The following is a 20,442-nucleotide window of genomic DNA, read 5'->3' on the forward strand; positions in this document are numbered from 1 at the left end:
GAGAGAGAGAGAGTGAAAGAGAGAGAAGACTTTTTCGCAATCTAACTAGGCTCCGGTCACCAGTCGCTGGACTTTGGTCACTGGTTACCGGAATTCCACTAGTCGCCGTACTTTTTCAGGTCATCACTGGAATCTCATCGGATTTTGCTGATGTCATCGACATTTCATCAGACTTTCGTCGGAACCAAGCTGGACCATAGCATGAGTTGTTAGTAAGGGTTAGTAAACTGTATGCATACTTACTAACCCCTAGTAAACTGTATCAGCAACCATAGCCCTACCGTGGCCATAAGCCTGACCTTTGTGTTCTCCTATTGTCTCTTCGAAACCCTCCCATGGCAAACTCAACAAGCTCCTTCAATGACATTCTTGCTGGCCGCTTTCGGATCCTCAACAAATGACGACAACCTAACCTTGACTTGCTGCGTTGCTAAGCCGTCCTTACTGAAATCAAACACGGAAGAATTGCTTACGTCGTTGACTCAGTACCCGAACACATTGATTTACTCCCGTGTTTCCACCATCAATTACAATCCCGTGGAGTTTGGAATTTCAGGAGCTTTTGGAGGAGAAGAGGAGATAACAAAGGAAGAAGGCGACAACAATAGTGACAGAGAAGAGGATTAGGAAGCTTGAAAAATTGGTGATGAAGAAATTCTAAATATAGGTCCAAACCTCAAGCCTCTCGTGTTGGACTTGTGCTCGTAAGATAAATTAATCTAGTTGGAGCTCAATATTAAGCCCGACAAAAAAATAAGCTGATCTTGAACTAGAATATATTCGACTCGATTAGCTAAATTTACTTTAAACAGTAATTAAGATGAGATAGTCAGACGAGCGAGAAGGGACCTAGTGTCTGACGAGAGATAGAGATCTAGTTGGTGGGAAGATTATTGCTCAATTGGTACTTCTATGAGATCACACAAAGGTTTTGTTCGGGAGGGGCATAGTGGGTTGGTGTCAGCGAGAGCCAAGGGTGGATGGTAGAAGGTGAGTTTGCAGGATAAGGATGAGTTGGTGGCGACGAGAGTGGGATCTGTTATCTCCAAAAGCATTCAAAGGGAAAAATTTCTGATTTGGTTTGGGTTGTTTTTCTCATGCATCTGTTTTGATTGGATCAGATTTGATCTTGTGGAGGTGAAGATGGCCGGCATGATGGGGAAAGCGATGGTGGGATGAAGGACCGGCCTGAAGTTGCTCAGTGTGGCGATGCCACTGGTGGTGGGACAATAGGAACTGAATGTGTGATCTGGTAAAGAGGTGACATATGCAGCATTCTTTGTCGACTTGGGCTTGGTGAACTAGGGCTGGCTCGGGCCCAGACCGGGACTCTTTTCCAGGGACCGGGCCCGGACTGGTTGATGTTTACCCAGGCCGGGCTTTGTTGTTAAAAAAAAGACCGGTCAAAACTTGGACCCTTATAAACGGGGATGGACTTACCGGTTTCCAAGCCTAAATTCTGTCATTTTTCCAAATATGAAAACCTGATGTATTCTCAAAATTTATTGAATATAAGTCACAAAAATTTCATAAACTACATTCTAATCTCATGATCTCATCTCTCAGTCTCTCACAATTGCAAAAAATCAATTTTTACATGAAATTATACAAAGCACAATAACTAGCAATGATCTCATCTCTCAGTCTCTGACCTGGTACTTCTTTAATGTTATCTCCTGAGTCATAACACCCAATGTCACTATCACTACTGACTGAATGACAACCTTATTGTGAAGAACACGATGACATCTCAAATCTCCATAAACATAAGTACACAACCAGCAACATTATGAAAATATGAAATTGAAAACAAGTAAAACAAGCATTTGCTACTTAATTATGAAATCAAAAAGTCGAGCTATCAGTTTAGCCTAATATGAGCTATTCCTAATAGTCTAATACGAAAACAACTAAGTAACTAACACATCGAGCTATCAGCTATGCAATCGGAATTGAAATCACAATCAGAAGAGTGGAAGAGAGGGAATGAATCAAATGAATCATGAAGTCATTAACACAACCAAAACTCCACAAGTCCAAAATCACAATCGATTGAGATAGGGAATGAGCTTTGAGAGGAAGATAGAGAATCATGGAATGAGATTGAGAGAAGAGAGATGGAAGCAAAAACTTACCGGAGGTGGTGGGTGACTGAGGCAAAGAACCAGAGAGGCGTGCAGGCTTGCAGGCGTTGTCGAGAGGAAGATAGTTACGCCGCGCACAGGCGTCGTCGTCTCGTCAAGAGGAAGAGAGGCGCAGTCGAGGAAGAGAACCGAAGTTGAGTGACTCGAGTCTGAATGTCTGATTGTTTGACTTAGGACTAGGTTTACTCAAATTTGACTAATCTTGTGTGGTTGAACCTATGATACTAGTATAGAATCACTAAAATTAACCAATCGTTGAACGACATCGACACATATAGATGCCGGCCGGGTTTTCAGGCCTAAATTTTTACTCAAAATTAGAGACTGAGACTGGCCTGGGTATATTTGGGACTCGCCCGAACTGGAAAAAAGTGAATGAGGGACCGTGAAAAAATCCGGCCCAACCGGTCCGGTTCGGTCTTTTTTCCCTGCACGGGTTTTATGCCCACCTTTACGGTGAACTATGAGCCATGGCCTGTTTTTGGGCAATGATTCCTTTTATATATATATATATATATATATATATATATATATTTTTATTACGTTTTAAGTTTAGTAAGGTGTGGCTTTATGCTAGTAATAACATACCCTCTTTTGGTAGGACAAATAGGCTTGTTTCCGTTTTATGCACCTCGTATGCTTTATCTGTTCTAGGTAGGTGGCGTCTTCTTTGCTTGGTCAAATGATCGTAGGCTTGCAGTCTCCTAGTGACAAGATGAAACAGTGTCGTCAGATTTATATTCTAGCGGCAACATAGTAGGAAATGTGTTGTATTAGACATAAGAGCATCTTCAACAATTGGTCTAAAACCTAAACATATATTGAAATTTTAGGTCACCCAAACCCTAAGTTGCATGAACACGGACACAGACATGGCGACACGACACAACGCGACACGGCAAAACTCAAAAACTGTGTTTCAGACATAACAAACATAATTACATATTTATGTATTTTTAATAAATAAAAAGTTACTAAAATATAATTATGCAGGAATAAGGAACACTCATCGATTAATTACTAATTAATCTCAATAATCACTAATCAGAATTTGAAAAAAGAGGCTGACCTTGGAAAAATTAACATATTATTGTTACTTTTTTCAACAGATAGACTATCAACTAAAGATTAACAGACTTGAATCTCCAATATAATTTACTTGCCCATGGCTGGAGGAGGAGAGTTAGAGGCTATCAGCTGCAATTGAATGATTAACCGGTTAAGAACAATGAAACAATGATTATTTAGAACTTAGAAGAGATCGAATGGGGAGAGATTAAGGAAAAGAAGATTGACCTTAGCAACCCAGAGGAGTTTGAGGCCGCTGGCGGCTGTCGGTGGAGAGAAGAGATTGAATGGGCGACGTTTTCTTTGTCATTTTCTTCGTCTGTGTCGTTTCCTGACTTTCCTCTTTATGTTTGCATGCGACGAACCTCTACTACGCCCAATTATTTATTTATTTATTTATTTTGTGAGAAAAGCTGACGTAGCGTGTCGTAAATAGACGTGTCGGGCCGGTCAACTTTGCCGTGTCGGGAGTGTCGGACACTCTGACACTCCACATGGGAGTGTGTTCGTGCAACATAGCCCAAACATATAATTATTCATATAGGTTTTACATCTCCAACCCATAGAGGCAAAATCCAAACCCATTTAATCATTATATATCATCATTTAATTACACATAAAGTATGTGAAATTCAATTGTTTAATCATATCATATCATACATAACTAATGATCTTTCCATTATGTAAAAAATTCAAGCTTCGGTCCGGCTCGAGCTTGAATAAAAAAAAAAAAAAATCAAACATGAACACCTTGATTTTCAGCCGGACTTAACCCGTTTCATCCTTATCCAAACCACGGTGGCCACTATTGCAAGTACGAGAGGGTGACGAAAGAAATAGACGTAACATCCGACGTCAAGGACGATCAAAATTTTATCACAAAACATATCTTCCCCTTCCTAACCCAGCTCCACACGCACTATTGACACGTGCTCTCCACTTCTTAGTCCGACATGGGAATCCCGGTCAAGTGTTCGGGACCTGACCCCGCGCGTGACTGTTACCCTTCGATCGGTCTTTTTGTCTTATGCGTTGGCCCAAGCGGAAGATTGTGGACCGCTAATCAAGTGTACTAATAGACAAGTGGGTGATGGTACTCGTCACATAATGGTACCATTAATCCATCATTATTAGTACTTAATAGTAATTAACTTTAAAGTTTAATCTGAAAGGCCATTGGCTCAGGGGTTCGGTGCTCTAATGCCATTCTCGATAGTCGTGTCTTTCTCATCTCTCTGCATCGCTCTCTGTTTGGTAAAGCTGTTAATTTGCCACTGTTTGCTTGCTTTTTAATAAATATCTGGTCTTTGGCCAAACCAGTAAACAAAACAAAACACAAGTTCTGAAAGAGAGTGAGTTCTTTACTCTTCTGAGAGACTGAAGCTTTGATCTTTCTAACTTCTTCTTCCAATATCCAGACAGTGGGTTCTCACTCTCTTGCATGTTTGCTTTGTTCTTCTGGCTTTGATGTGTGTTTTTGTTGTTTGGCTCTGATTTTAGGGTTTGGAAGTTATGTATGTTTCTTACTCTCTTTTTTTTGCTTGAGGAAATATTTAGCTGTTTGTTTTGTTGATGTGTTTGAGCCTTTGTTAATATGCCTGAAAGATGGAACGTTAGGGTTTCCTTACAAGTTGATCTTCATGCATTGCTTTATGGGTAGTAAAGACTAGAGAAATGATTGGAAGAATTACTGAAATTATGATGATATTCTTCTTTTCTGGAACTTGATAGTGGGGTTTCAGTTCTGATGTGCTAGGAAGAGGAAGAGGTGCGTGGAAGATTTTTCCTTCAGAATTTGAGTATTCCTGAATGTTTGGCTAATACTGTTGCAAAAATTCTTGATTTAAAGTTTCAAGCTTCAAAGGATTTTGATTACCGTTTAAAGCTTAGAATACAGATTTTTCTCAATCAAGTCTGTTGAAGGCTCTTCTGCATGTTTAGATTGGCTTTATGTCTTTAAAGTATATAATTTATTTCTTCTGTGAAGTACTTTCATGTTTTTGCTGATCTGGCTTTCACAAGTCCATGGATCTGATTTTCATTTTCAGATTCCTATTTTTTGGAGTTTCTATCCCCAACTTTGCAAACCGGCCATATGATTTCCCAGTTCTTTGGTCTATACTATATGATTAAATTTCTTTGATCTAAGCCTTAGGTTCTATATATTAAAGGTTACATATTGATGATATTGGGGGTACAAGAAAAATTTCTTATCAGCCTGTTAAACCTGGTGTACTTTTGATCCATGGAGCGAGAGCCCTATCTTGCATATGAATATATGATAGTGTTCATTATTATCAGGTTACTGGCTATAAGAACTTACATTAATAATTGTATTTATTTTTGATGAAACGTGTGGAGATTGTTTTGTGAATATGTGATTAGTGGCAAACATTTAAATCCGGCTTTTTGCAGTAACTATATGAACTGCTCTCGTCCAGGTCTATCCTAGTCGCTATAATATTTCATGTATTTGCATTTTTGCATGTAAACTAGCTGGTAAGCTTATAACGTTGTGTAATTTTATCAGTTATCTTTGCCAATCACCTAATTCTTCAACATGTATAAGGTTAGCATTTTAGTTGGTTGATGTATGTATTGATATGATTTAGAGGTTAGATGTTGATGAAGTAGAATAGTACGTCATTGTTCATGGACCAATCTCTTAGTGCATCAGCATGGATTTGTTATCTTGTTATACATCACGGTCACTAGCTTGTTTGGAAAACTAAATATATTATTGATTCAATTTACATAATTATATTTTTGAGCTCAATAAAATCTTGGCTAACATAATTTTGTTAAAGTTCTCTAAATACTTCTGATTTTTTTTTTTAAAGATAGTTCAATATTACTGGAACATGAGGTGTAGCAGTGATATAAGATGATTTGATTAATTTGTTAGAGATCAACATTCATGTATCAGTAGGCATGCAAAAAAAGACAATCAGCAGTCAGCTTTGTTTCACTTGAAATCTGGAATTGATATTTCCCTGCTAACCAAAAAAAAGTTTGAACAAAACACTTGGTATATATGTGATATAGTTAAATTATTTTATATATAAGTAATAATTAAACAAATAGAAGACCATATATGAAACAGCATGATTGCTAATGTGATCGCAAACAATGATGGTCATGATATTAAGGAACATCAAAGTGAAGTGATGAATTTGTATTGGCAGTGCTGAGTTGGGGGTTGATGTTGGGACTCGAGACAATCTTGCATGTGATACTGTACGTGTTCGTTAATTTCATGTGGGCTTTGGGTGACTAGCAGGGCATACATTTTATATAGGTTTATTTATGATCATGGTTGATGTCTCATTTTTGTACCATTGGTCTTAACTATGTCAAAGTTGATCATATCAACTATCATACAGTGGTTCCAGTCTGGGAGGATTCTATTGGTATGTACTGCTATAGTCATTTTCTTTTTGCCTAGATCTGGCTGGGTTGATTAATTGGTAATGATTGCAGTTTCAGTATTGGTACTTTTGTATGATTTGCCCAAATTTTGTTTATCTTTGAAATGACAAGTGTGGAATTTGCTAGCTGGCTTTCTGAATTATGTCATCTCGATTGTTGAAAACATTCTGATCTAGCTCTTTCCCATTACTGGGGTGAGCTATGATTGGACTTGTTTGACGATGAGAGAGAGCACGCTTGTTAGCATCCATGAAACAGTCATGCGTGTTTACAGGCGTGCTCCCTCTCATCGTCATACAATCGATCTAATCTTGTGCACCTTTATCATACAAACTGGCTGGTGAATAATAATGTCATCTCTTGATTGTTGAAACATTCTGATCTGGCTCTTTCCCATTATTAGGGCTGATCTATGATTGGATACGTTTTGACGATGAGAGAGTGCACGCTTGTCAGCATCCATGAAACAGTCATGCATGTTTACGTGCGTGCTCCCTCTTCTCGGCATACAATCGAGCTAATCTTGTGTACCTTTATCTTACAAGCTAGCTGGTGATTATAACAGTGTACAAGTTAGTATTTGTAAATGTCAATCTCAATGTTCCTTTCATAAAGGCTCATAATTTGCCTTTTGGTGGTCATGCTTTTTATGATATAAAGTTTAAATGTTGAAGTAGAGAATAGTCATTTGAAAATCAAAAGTTTCATAATGCTTTTACTTATTCATGTTTGACGAACAAGAACATATGACTGGCAATGGTAAGGTTTGGTGGATAGTAAGTTGATGAACATAAGCTTATCTGTGACTATAAGCATGCAAGATATTCAATTTTTTTGTTTTGTTTGAAGACTTGGTCGATTTGAAGTCTGCAATCTTTTGACTACAAAGAAAAAACATCAATCGGAGTACTTAGTTGTTCAAACTTCAAACAGGTATGGTGGTCAAAGCTTATGGTAATTATAAGCTTATTGGATACTCCTCCAGCCCCCTCCCAGGAATCCACGAATCCTACAAGGAAGGAAGAAGTGCTACCTGATTTTGTGCAATAGATGGTTCTGCGTTGAATCCAGAAGTGCTGACAATCCTTCAGTTATACTGATTCATGGCTTACCTTCTCAGGTGAGTGAGTCATAGCCTCTTAGTTTCTGTCAGTCCTAGTATTCTTCTACCATGCTTATGTGATCTGTTTTATGTATCTGAATGATTCACTTCAATTAATTCGACACACATCATCTCTTATGCTGCTTGAAACTTCTAATTAAAATGTGAGTAGACTTGCTTGTTTATTCATCTTGAGTTTGCTCAAACTGATGTTGTCATCAGGCTTACTCTTACCGCAAGGTTCTTCCAATACTTTCTAAAGCCTATCATGCCATTGCTTTTGATTGGTTAGGTAAGATCGTAGCTTTAGCTTTGTCCTCAACTGTAGTTGACATTCTTAGTTTTATAGCATTTGTTTATTATTTATGACACAATGCATCTCTCATTTAACTGAGTAGAGTATGCTAAGCTTGAAACGTTCTTGCCTGCTTCCCCATAATTCCTGGCTTTGGATTTTCAGATAAACCTCAACCCAAGTATGGCTTTGACTACACTCTCAGTGGTAATTTCTTTTAGTGTTAGACTCATAAAGAGAGCACATAGAAGCTTATTGTTAGTATCTGTTACTAAAAGTATTTTGAGAACTATTCTGATGTCCAAGAAAACAAAACTCTTGTTTATGTCAAGTTCTGTCACGGCTTGCAGAGTATATGTAACATCGTTGGAGTCTTTTATCAATGAAGTTGCTGTTGGAAAGGTCTCACTCGTTGTGCAGGTATCTTATTTTCTGCAGTATTAGCAAGAGTCACATTTATTTTTGCATGATACGAAACTGAAAAAAACTTTTGATTTTTCATGTGCTTCATAGGGTTACTTTGCACCGGCAGCTGTTAAATACGCCAGCATTCATCAGGAAAAGATTGACAACATAATACTCTTAAATCCCCCTGTATGTACTCTCCAGAATTGTTCCATTTGTTTTCTATATATATTTTTCTTTCAAATCTTTTGTTCCATTGTTTTGAGTAATCTATAAGATCCTTATTATCCTCATCTGTATTATAGCTTACAGCGAAGCATGCAAACCTTCCTTCAACCTTGTCCGTATTCAGCAATTTTTTGTTAGGTGAAATCTTCTCTCAGGTATGAAGTTGTAGTATAACTCCCCAATTGATCTGACATGTTTGTTCGCTTAAAATCTGTGTGCATTTCTGTGCTTGCATATCGTGACCAAGCTTCTTTCTGTGCTCAATAACTAGGATCCTTTAAGAGCAAGTGATAAAACCTTGACAAGTTGCGGACCTTATAAAATAAAAGAGGATGATGCCATGGTTTATAGAAATCCCTACCTCACATCTGGGGCGGCTGGCTTTGCACTAAATGCAATCAGTAGGGACATGAAGAAGGAGTTGAAGGTGAACCTTCTTCTACTTGCATGTTACTTTTACAGTCTATCAGAGTATTACTTTTCTTCTGTTGAAGTGACTGAGCTGCTGCTGATGTGCTGTTTTACATGGCAGAAATATGTGGAGGAAATGCGAACAATACTAACAGATGAGAACTGGAAAGTTCCAACTACAATATGTTGGGGAAAAAGAGACCGCTGGTTGACTTATGATGGAGTGGAGGATTTCTGCAAGGATTCAAAGCATAAGCTTATAGAAATTCCAATGGTACTGTCTTCTTTATATATGACACATGCATCCAGGAGAAATGTTGGCCTTATAGTTTATACACACATACTGCTTAACACATACAGATAAAATCCTTAATGTTTCTATTAGTTTTGAGAACTCACACAATCAGTCTGTTGGGATTTGCAGGCAGGCCATCACGTCCAGGAGGATTGTGGTGAAGAACTTGGACAAATCATTTATGATATTATCAGAAAAAGGAGATTCGGTTTATGATACTCTTTCATTGCTTATTTTTAATTTTTCTTAATTGAAAGAACATCATATCATTTTCTTTGATTCAAAGCAAATTGAGAGTTGAGAATTTAAGAGAATAAAGCTTTAAGAAGCTTATGATCCCGCAATGTGGGATAGATAGCCCTCATGGAACAATATAAATGTAAATTTGTCTCCTCAGAAATAACTAAAACTACAATCATTGGATGATGTAATGCAGAACTGAATTGTATATTGAATAAATTGTAAAAATAAATGGATAATCCAATTACAAGCTTATGTTACTGCAGCATTGTATACATTGATCTATGTTAGGAGAAAAAAAAAGATATACATCAAACTTCTTGTGTTAGTAATGAATAATCTAGAATGTTAAAGGGGTTGTGTATATTTCGGAAGCTGCTTTATTGTCTTATTTTTTTCATATTCTGTATGCTGCGAGTGTTCGTAAAATCAATCACTTTGTCTAAAAATGGTGACTTATGCTGATAAGCACTACTTTTTACTCTGCTGTGGTGGCTTTTGGTATGGATCAACCCAGCAATTATGTACTCTAATTGCCTTTTCCATCTGTTCTTGAATCTTTCTAGTTCAACTAAGGATAGCTTCCTCACCTGCACGAATCAGGTATGCAAGTGCAATGAATTAAAGACTCGCTTATTAACCAAAGAACCGCCTTTGCTGGAAAAAAGTTTGTCACAATTCTTACCTCAGTTCTAGGGTCAGATGGAGATCACTGTGATGGTGCCTGCAAATTCAAAGTTCTCAAACAGAACTGAGACTAGTGTAAATATTATGCACCACATTAGTTTTGATTATATACCAGTTGTTCTAAAGTAGGTAAGCTTGTATTTTTAGCAGCTTGATCTTGTTCTTCAGCATTCGTCTGCAGTGTTGATGATCATCATTAGTGAAGAATAGGTGATACGAATTACATAAAGGTTTTCGTCGTAAAATTAAAGGTACAGGCTTCTAACTTTGTTTGCTGCAGAACCCCGTAGTGTAGGTAGACCGTAATGAACAATGTACTCAGAATCAACAATTCCTATGTTTTTGGTTCGATCACCCGGTGAAGAATTTATTCAACATAAGAACATGTGGAAGAGAAATTTGTAGTTCAGACAGGAGGAGGAAACTACCTGTGCACAATAACCAAGCTGAAAATCCAATCCCCATGCATGACCAAGTCATTCTGTTACAATATCAGGCCAATAAACATTAACAAATCAGATCTATCTTAATTCTTACCCTATCTATTTGTATTGCTAACCAATATTAAAAGTAAAACTTAAAACATTGCTATGCTATAACCAAGTGAACAAGCTAATTACTCTGATCATGTAAATCAGCAATCTGAATGTTTTGGAAATATATTAAAGAAGCTGTACCTGAATCATATGCCACACACAGCGCCAGGATGCTCTTGAAAATACTGGAGCCATCATTTCCACAAACCTGCCATATCATATGCAGTATATATTGTCAATTCTTAACTTCAGATGCATATTTTACTACTTGATTACTACATACTGCTAATATCATGAGAACTTGAGCTTCCTACCCTGTGCATGGAGGATCTGTGCTATTTTCATCGCAACGCCTTCCACCACCAATTGTCTTGTTTAACTTTCTGTTCATTCAACACCAAGACATGCAGCATGAAAAAAGCAATTTTACACGTTAAACAGAAAAATCTGATGATTTTTTTTTTGGTCTGATAAAAAAATACTGATGAGTAGAATAAGACAATAACGCTTGGGATCAGAAGTATCACTAGGGGTTTAGCACTGCAGATTAATCAGATTCCTAATACAGTGTGCGGTATAGATCTCCAAATATATCTGATACCTATGTACTTCTGATTTCTTGTCTCTTGCTGTAAGATCATGATGAACCTCTGAGTTGTCAGGATCAAGTGCTGGCTGTGATATTTGAAGCCCCTCTTTTTTAATAATTGACAGATATCTGCATAGAAGAAATCAAGATGCAGAATGTTAGTCTTACAGTTTTTAGAGCATAAATGCATATCTAAAACATAAATAAGCACGCAGGTGCATGCACACATGTACCTTCCAACATTAAAGTTCTCAATTCCAAGGTCTTCATCCCAAAGGAAGATGAATGCATACTCAGAAACAATATCTGGGTGTAAGAATCGCTTCGCATACCACCTAAGTGACATAAACATACCTAACAATGTTATTTGAACTGACTATGCACATCCAAGGAAGTACCAATATCAAATTGCATTTGTGGATAGAGAATCATTACCACTTGGTTTGATTCATAGCAGATACATGTATGGCCTGACCACTCCATTCCAAATCCCTCCAATCATTTACATTACCATCATAAAGAAATAGCATTACGACGAAATCACTTGATAGAAACTGTACAATCAAAAGTACAAGTAGAAATTGAATCCAATGAACTCAAAGATACAAAAACTGAAAAAAGTGCATGACAGACAATTTGGTTACTGTACCTTGTTTACAATTTTGTTTGCACTTTCTTTTTGCTTGATTCCAACTGCCATGGCAAGTAAATTTGTTGATGACTTTGGTTTCTAAACAAAAGCGATGAGGATCATATATCTTTGCATTCAAATATCACCAGAAAGAAACGAAATTTGTAGTAATCACAACTCTATTTAGATCTAAGTTGCAAATTATTCAGGCCTATAAATATTGGCACACCTTTGGAGTTCGGGGTCCCCATAACGGCTGCATTACAAAATCAGAGGTCTTGGAAACAATTCCTTTAGGTAATGCCTCTGTTCCCTCAGGTCTGCATTGAGCCTGTACATGAACATAACACAACATCAATCAAGTAAGTTAGAACATCAGCCATTTATAAAATCGAATGCCATAGAAACAAACCTCGCATTTTTTAGACATTGCATTGTGCATAGCATCAATCAGTTCCCATGATAAGAACTTCTGTGATTAAATGAAATGCCTCATCAAGCCAGAAAAGAATCGAAAGAACAAGTACACATTACATAAATGGGTGCAATCTTCATAGTATACCTCTTTATAATCTGTGACAACAAAATGGCTCCCAAAGAAGAAAACTGCAGAAAGCATAAGCAGGGTAGAAAGGAGACATGAACGAAAGAATAAGCTCCTTCGTTTAGGGTCCTTCTGAGAAATCTGAACCCAACAGCTAATGAGAAAACATACGAAGCAGAACATGAAAGCTCAAATCATTCTCTGTCACAGGAAGAACTTACAGAAATGGTGGTCTTCTTCATTTTCAACAAGGCTAACTAGTTAGCTAGCTCGATCCTTGGTATCAACAAAATAAAGAACATTTCAATGAATTGAAGAGAATGGTGCGAGTTAGAGTAGAAACTAATCTTGTTTGTGATTTGAGAATTGAATAACGAGGTTTGTCAACGAATGAGCTTAAAAGAAGTGCAGAAGGTGGAGTGGTCTACGTTACTTCGATACTACCAAAAGAGTTTGGTTATAAACAACTCAGAGTTTCCTTAAGCGGGCGGCCACAGCTAACATTGACGCCACGTACCCAACGAATGGCCTAAGTTTACGCGCCAAGAAGTGGGAAGAGTGTGGACCATTAAGCAGCTTAAGGCCAGGCCCCAGATTTGCGGCCTTTGTAACTAGGATTAAAATGCGTTGCCGGTTTTATCAGTATTCTGATCTATGACATATTCTACAATATGAACATGAAAGAAGTGTAGAAATACTACTTGTCGGTGAGCTGTGGTTTTATTGGTTAAAGTGGTTAAGGTGTTTAACTGACAACTTTGAGGTTATGAATTTAAACTTCACTGATATATGTAGACACGGCCGGTCCTGAGTTATATGATGCCCAGTGCGAAAATTTTTGGAGTGCCCTATCATAATAGGCATTAGTGATTTTGATTTTCTACGTATATACACATTGAAATGAATTTGTGGTTAAGTTCATTGGCTAAATGCTCATCATAAACATTTGTCTTGTTAACAAGATATCTATCTAAAATCCATGCTGGGATTGAAATAGTTCTTCTTTTCTTTCTTTTTCCAAAATAATCAAATAAGCAAGCCAAAACACTAAATTTTGGAATATAAATACTTGGGGCATGCACAATGAAACCTAGAATCATCTTTGCTCCTTGATTTCTCTTTTTTGATCGACGCCAACTTGCAAATCCAACTTCTAGTTGCACCTAATATTGAAAAATTCAAAACGAAGTAGAGATTTTTGTTAGAAATCAACAAAATTAATACAAAAAATCAAGTAACCCAATATCAATATGTATCAAAATTGAACGACACCAACTGACCCAATACTTATTTTGACTTGTACCTCAGCCAGCCTGCATATCTATGGATAGCCGAAGTGTTCACAACTTCACATTGTAGAAGAATAAAAGTATAGAGAGGAGAAAGAGTGGGTGATGGCAAGTGATAAGAAGAAACTGAAAGGGTGAATCATCGTTCAAAGTAATTTAAAGAGAATCTACTTGATTGCAAGGTATGTGGGAGAGCAAGAGACGCTAGAATAATAACTGGCGTGCGTGCAATCAGAAAAAAAGAAGAAAAAAAGAGGCATGTTGCATCTTTAATAATTAATATACTCTTTTGTATTTATGTTTATATGTATAATTACATATGTATATTAGCTCTGTGTATATTAGAGTACTATATACGTTAAAGCTTATATAGTCTACGAAATTGTGCCCCTTGTTTGTCGAGTGCCCTGTGCGGTCGCACTGCTTGCTCTACATTAGGGCCGGTCGGGCATGTATGTAGAGTATGTGAGTTATTAATAAAAAAGATTTAAAAAACAAAACATAGAAATAGTACTTTGAAACGACTTGTATAAACATTTTCTTTACGTTCTTCAATAATGGAGAAATATTATGCTAAGTGCGCCTGAGACTTTTTTATAAATGATATTGATTTTGACAACTCGTACGAATTAACAAAAAAGAAAGCAAAAGAGAAGAAAGATATTCTCTCGTATGCGACAAACCTATTGTTTAGTGTTCAAACTAGTTAGCTTCCTTTCATTCTCTTGCTTGAGTTAGCAATATTGTTATGTCAAATCTATTCAACGAAATAACGACTTCCTCATATTATTGATTTGATCAAAGTGGTACAAAGATTCCCATAAACATCAGAATCAATGTTTTCATACGGTGGTTTGCTAAGCCCTATAAATATTTGGAACTTCCATGTTAGAATTTGCTCTTCAATGAAGATTCTCAGAGTATGAGAGCATGAAACAAAAATAAAAGAAAATAACTTGAGATAAGATTCTTATTTTATAACTCAACATGAAATATCTTGGGCTTTTCCAGTTTGTATACAAAAATGAAGAAGACAACTTCCAAATATCTTGAGCCTTTCCCTTTATTATCATCTTCCAAATTATTACTAGCTAATACACAATTAAGGATATTAGCAGGGATAGTCACAATTGCATATAAAAAATGGACCACGGGGGTTGAGATCACAATGTCCAACACCACCTTTCCCATAATAAACTTTACAAATATTGTCGCAACACGCTAAATTGCATTTCTGATCACATTTTCCCACGGCGGCTTTGCAAGATTTATCAGTCGCTGGTGTTGAGTTTGTTTTCTCAGAACAAGAGTAATGGCAATTGCATGTGTTTTTCTCGTCACAAATTCCGGCACCACCAGGATGATCATTGTCACAAACTGCATTGCAGTCAAGGCTTTCACAAGAACCCATTGGTTTGGTGCACATAGATGTTTCTGCCTTCACAAACATCCCCATCACCGCAACTGCATGTCATCGATCACCATTTTCATCAGTGTAAGTCAAGTTAGTTACCATAAATCTGTACGTTAATTTACTTTGGTATTCAACCATATAAAATGGTAAGCATGAATCAATCAAGAGGCAACTAAGATAACAACTTGATAGGTTTGGAAAACAGAAAATCGAGGATAGTAACTCAAATTGTTAGGAGATAGGATGATATATGTACCTGATGCAAATGCGAGTAGAGCAAGCTGAGTGAAAGATATGATAGCCATCTGGGAGAGCTTGCTATACTTACTGTAATCTATGTATTGTTGCCTGTTTCATTTCTGTAGAAAATTTTGATGGATATATATAGGGACACAGCATGAAAATGATATGGAAGGTGTTCCATCCCAAAAAAGTCGTGTAGGTGTAAATGTAATTTATTAAAAGTTTCTTTTTATAGAAGGATTTAATGGATTTTGGAAATGTATTTTAATATATTTTTCTTCTTTTTTTGAAGAAAATATATTTTTCTTCTTATAGAAGGATAGATTAATGAATTTTGTTTTTCTTTTCTGGTAGATTATGTACATTGTTTGCACCCTCATACTAGATAAATTACCACTTTAAAAAAAAAGATTAATATAAACATGAATGTATATCTAATCCTCGAAAAAAACAAGAACGTATATTTGACCTAAATTATTTTTTTTCTTCTTATAGAAGAATACTTGATTGGATTCCTTTTCTGGTAGATTATGTACATATTGGGCATGTTTACTAACCTAGAATGGAATTGAGAGTAGTGTAATTGATTCCGGAATGAGAGAATTCTAGCGTTTACTAACATGTTAAGATATTTGAATGGATGTGGGTCTCACTAGCTTGCTTATCAGGAATCAATTCTGATCCTAACGAAACCTCTCATTCGATACTCAAGAGGGGAGATGGGTATCAGAATCAACGTAGTGGAATCAATTTTTTCTTCCAAAAATATTTTCACATAATTATAATATTTCTAAATTAATTACCCAACCCTAAAAATATATATTGTATTTTAGGGGTATTTTAAATTCATTTCTTGTAGGGGTATTTTTTAGTAATCAAGCTAGTTTTAATTCTAATTCCATATGATAAGTAAACAACATCAATTATAATTAGTTTAATTTCTGTTTTGATTCCTTATGGTAAGTAAACAGTATAATGGTATGAAATATTCTCATACCGATCGATTGTTGTTAATACCAATTCATGATAATTTTCATTCCAAGTTAGTAAACTTGCCCAATATTTGGAGTTATTGGCACTAAATAACTTACCACTTTATAGATGTATTAGATTTTTTCAGTTCAAATGATGATCATTTCATTAGAAGATGCATGCTCATGTCAAGATAGTCATTACGTATATCCACATGCCTCGTAATGGACAAAGTAAAACATCATGGTGAAAGACACCACAGTGATACATAGGATATATCACCTATATCTTGATGTCATCGTTCACTTACTTATTTAAAGAAATCCTACTACATGAACAATATCATAAAAGCTTGAAAGGCTCGTTATATGTGAACAAGCTTATACTTTTTATTTACATAAGAAACCAGTTAGGCCCGTTGTTATATAAAATTTTTGTAAGGCCTGACTTGAATTGAGTTAAGCAAGTGCAATAACAGAACTGAATAAGTGGGATTAGTGTCAAATGTGGTTTTCTCTTCATTTGAAAAAAATAAAATTGAATAAATTAGAATTGTTAATTTTTTTTTTATAATCAAGGAAGCAATTCTATATTATAATTATCACTCAATTGAGCAAGTTGAAACAAATGTATTGTAACACATTCGAATAGCTTGCTGGAGCGTCATCTCAAGCCAGAATAAAAACATAACAGTATGTTGTGGTAGTACTCATAGTGGTACATATGAATAAGTTCATTCATTCAACAGTTTAAACTCCGTTATAAAACAACTTGAATCCTTTTGGTACTACACCGGAAGATTCGCTATGACTACTTGCATGTGTTAAACCAAAACATACAATTGGTCACTGGAACTTGGCAGGACGGGATCATACAGAGACGAGGATGATGTTGTGGACTACCCCAAACCAGCCTTGATGGGTCTGACGTGCACATTTTCCTTAGTTGCTTCATTGGGCTGCTTTATATGTTGGGCTTGCCAGCTCTATCCTTTAGTTAAGTTTTTCTTTCTAGTTTTTTTCAGTTGTTCTATTTCCTATGGGTTCACCTTTTAGGATGTTATCATGTTTATTGTGTCTATGTCCTAAGGACACTATGAGTGAATACGATTAAAGAGTAGTCTATCATATGTACTACTGAGAGGCATGCTTGTCTCACAACTACTTGTCTATTTGTAGATGATAGCGGTAGAGTATGTAATAGATACTTCAGGCCTTCGCTTTACCCATTCTATGAAAGTTGTGATTGTCATTTTTAAAAAAAAAAAAAAAAAAAAAAAAAAAAAAAACTACTACATTAAGTTGTAGTCAATAGCCACGTTAAGTCACAGCGGTTCAACTGTCACATACTAAGCAAAGCGGATTAGCCTTTATGGGCTCCATTATTCATTTGGTACAAGTTTTGGATGTAAGATAACATAACTTGTGTCTATTCCAACAAATCTGAAATAAAGTTTTATCAAACAAAATTATTTTAATATTATTTTGCCCTCACCCCTTCAACATGCATACAGAGAGAAAGTGAAAGAGAGAGAAGACTTTTCCGCAACCTCATTGGGCTTCGGTCATCAGTCACTGGACTTTGGTCACCGGTCACCAGACTTCCACTAGTCGCTGTACTTTTTCAGGTAATCACTGGAATCTCGTCGGATTTTGCTGATGTCATCGACATTTCATCGGACCTTCGCCGGAACCAAGCTGGACCATAGCGGGAGGTGTTATTAGGGAGTAAACCGTATGTATACTTACTGACCCCTAGTAAACTGTATCAGGAACCATTGCCCTACCATGGCCATAAGCCTGACCTTTGTGTTCTCCCACTATCTCTTCGGAACCCTCCCCATGGCAAACTCAACAAGCTCCTTCAACGACATTCTTGCTGGCCGTTTTCGGATCCTCAACAAATGACGACAACCCTACCTTGACCCGCTGTGTCGCTAAGCCGTCCTTACTGAAATCAAACACGGCAGAATTGCTTACGTCGTTGACTCAGTACCTGAACACGTTGATTTACGTCTCCGTGTTTCCACCATCGATCATAATCCAGTGGAGTTTGGAATTTCAAGAGCTTTTGGAGGAGAAGAGGAGATAACAAAGGAAAAAGGCGACGACAATAGTGACAGAGAAGAGGATTAGGAAGCTTGAAAAATTGGTGATGAAGAAATTCTAAATATAGGTCCAAACCTCCAGCCACTCGTGTTGGATTTGTATTCGGTCTGTTTTAGCTCGTTTGACTTGTGCTCGTAAGATAAATTAACCGAGTTGGAGCTCAATATTAAGCCCGACAAAAAAACAAGCTGATCTTGAACTAGAATATATTCGGCTTGATTAGCTAAATTTAATTTAAACAGTAATTAAGATGAGATAGTCAGACGGGCGAGAAAGGACCTAGTGTCTGACGAGAGATCGAGATCTAGTTGGAGGGACGATTGCTTGGTTGGTTCTTCTATGAGATCACACAAAGGTTTTGTTCGGGAGGGGCATAGTGGGTTGGTGTCAGCGAGAGCCAAGGTTGGATGGCAGAAAGGGAGTTTGCAGGATAAGGACGAGTTGGTGGCGGCAAGAGTAGGATATGTTATCTTCAGAAGCGTTTGAAGGGAAATTTTTTTGATTTGGTTTGGGTTGTTTTTCTCGTGCATCTGTTTTGATTGATCAGATTTGATCTTGTCGGAGGTGAAGATGGCCGGCATGATGGGGAAAGCGATGGTGGGATGAAGGATCGGCCTGAAGTTGCTCAGTGTGGCGATGCCACTGGTGGTAGGACAACGGGAACTGAATGTGCGATCTAGTAAAGAGGTCACAAATGCAACATTCTTTGTCGACTTGGGCTCAGTGAACTAAGGTTGGCTCGGGCGCAGACCGAGACTCTTTTTCCAAGGACAGGGCCCGGACCGGTTGGTGTTTACCTAGGCCGGGCTTTGTTGTTAAAAAAAGGACCGGTCAAAACCCGGATCGTTATAAACCAGGCCGGGCTTACTGGTTTCCGGGCCTAAATTCTGTCATTTTCCCAAATATGAAAACCTGATGTATTCTCAAAATTTACTGAATAGAAGTCACAAAAATTGCATAAACTGCATTCTAATCTCATGATCTCATCTCTCAGTTTCTCACAATTGCAAAAAATCAACTTTTAAATGAAATTATCACTACTAGAACAAAGGACATATGCGACGAAGAAAATTTTGTTCGTCGCTTAGGTAAATACTTAAGCGACGAAAAACACTTCATCGCTTCAGTAAATACTTAAGAGACAAAAAATCGAACCGTCTCATAAGCTATTACCTAAGCGACGAAATTTTAACTTAAGAGACGAAAAATATTCGTCTCTTAAGTCCTCTCTTAGGCGACGAATTTATAAATTTCGTCGCAACACTTAAGCGACGAATCACTAAACCGTCGCATAAAGTATTCCCTAAGCGACGAATATTTAACTTAAGAGACGAAGGAAGAACTTAAGAGACGAAATAGTTTTCGTCTCTTAAGTTTCACCTGATGCGACGAATACATTAGATTCGTCGCATAAGTCATGTCTTATGAGATGAAATTTAATACCAAGTGTTTTCGACTTTACATCTCCTTCCTCCCTGCCCAGATCTAAGACAGAAGAAAATTTGGTAGAGCTGAAATCTGGTGACAGAATTCATCAAATCTGGCGACAGAAAGCTTTGTCTACCTCTTATATCAATCAAGATAATTAGCTAGCTAGCTATAATTTGGTATAATCTCATTCTCTTCTTTTCACCATTTATAGTTTTGAGGATGATATCGATGTACGTTGTTTGTTGATGATAATTTTGGGTTACCCATCTTTGATGATGATGTTGTTGTTGATGATAGCTAAATGTCCTCCTTGTTTAGATGGATATGTTTCCTCCTATTCAAAAAAGAAAAAAGAAAAAAGGAAGACCATGTTTTCTGGTG

General features: G+C 36.9%; 1 protein-coding gene and 1 pseudogene across 2 annotated transcripts; one reads left to right on the forward strand and one right to left on the reverse strand.

Annotated features, from left to right (window-relative positions):
* Positions 1-980: 980 nt before the first annotated feature.
* On the forward strand, positions 981-9,876 carry LOC101292280 (haloalkane dehalogenase-like). Its single transcript, XM_004292279.1, has 12 exons — positions 981-990; positions 1,138-1,252; positions 6,398-6,449; positions 7,627-7,761; positions 7,966-8,034; positions 8,188-8,245; positions 8,391-8,458; positions 8,552-8,632; positions 8,749-8,826; positions 8,943-9,098; positions 9,204-9,356; positions 9,507-9,876. Exons 1-12 carry the CDS (start codon positions 981-983, stop codon positions 9,591-9,593), a joined length of 1,062 nt encoding a protein of 353 aa, XP_004292327.1. The 3' UTR covers positions 9,594-9,876.
* Positions 9,877-10,424: 548 nt separating this feature from the next.
* LOC101292573 lies at positions 10,425-12,941 on the reverse strand (annotated as a pseudogene). The gene is made up of 12 exons (XR_184132.1): positions 12,826-12,941; positions 12,623-12,745; positions 12,290-12,391; positions 12,079-12,159; positions 11,865-11,983; positions 11,663-11,764; positions 11,442-11,558; positions 11,155-11,223; positions 10,982-11,048; positions 10,733-10,785; positions 10,571-10,638; positions 10,425-10,479 (listed from the first exon to the last, which is right to left on the reverse strand). The product of XR_184132.1 is annotated as an uncharacterized LOC101292573 (transcript).
* Between the last annotated feature and the right edge of the window lie 7,501 nt (positions 12,942-20,442).

This window comes from Fragaria vesca, linkage group LG2, assembly GCF_000184155.1.
Source record: "Fragaria vesca subsp. vesca linkage group LG2, FraVesHawaii_1.0, whole genome shotgun sequence".
Classification (NCBI taxonomy): Eukaryota; Viridiplantae; Streptophyta; class Magnoliopsida; order Rosales; family Rosaceae; genus Fragaria; species Fragaria vesca.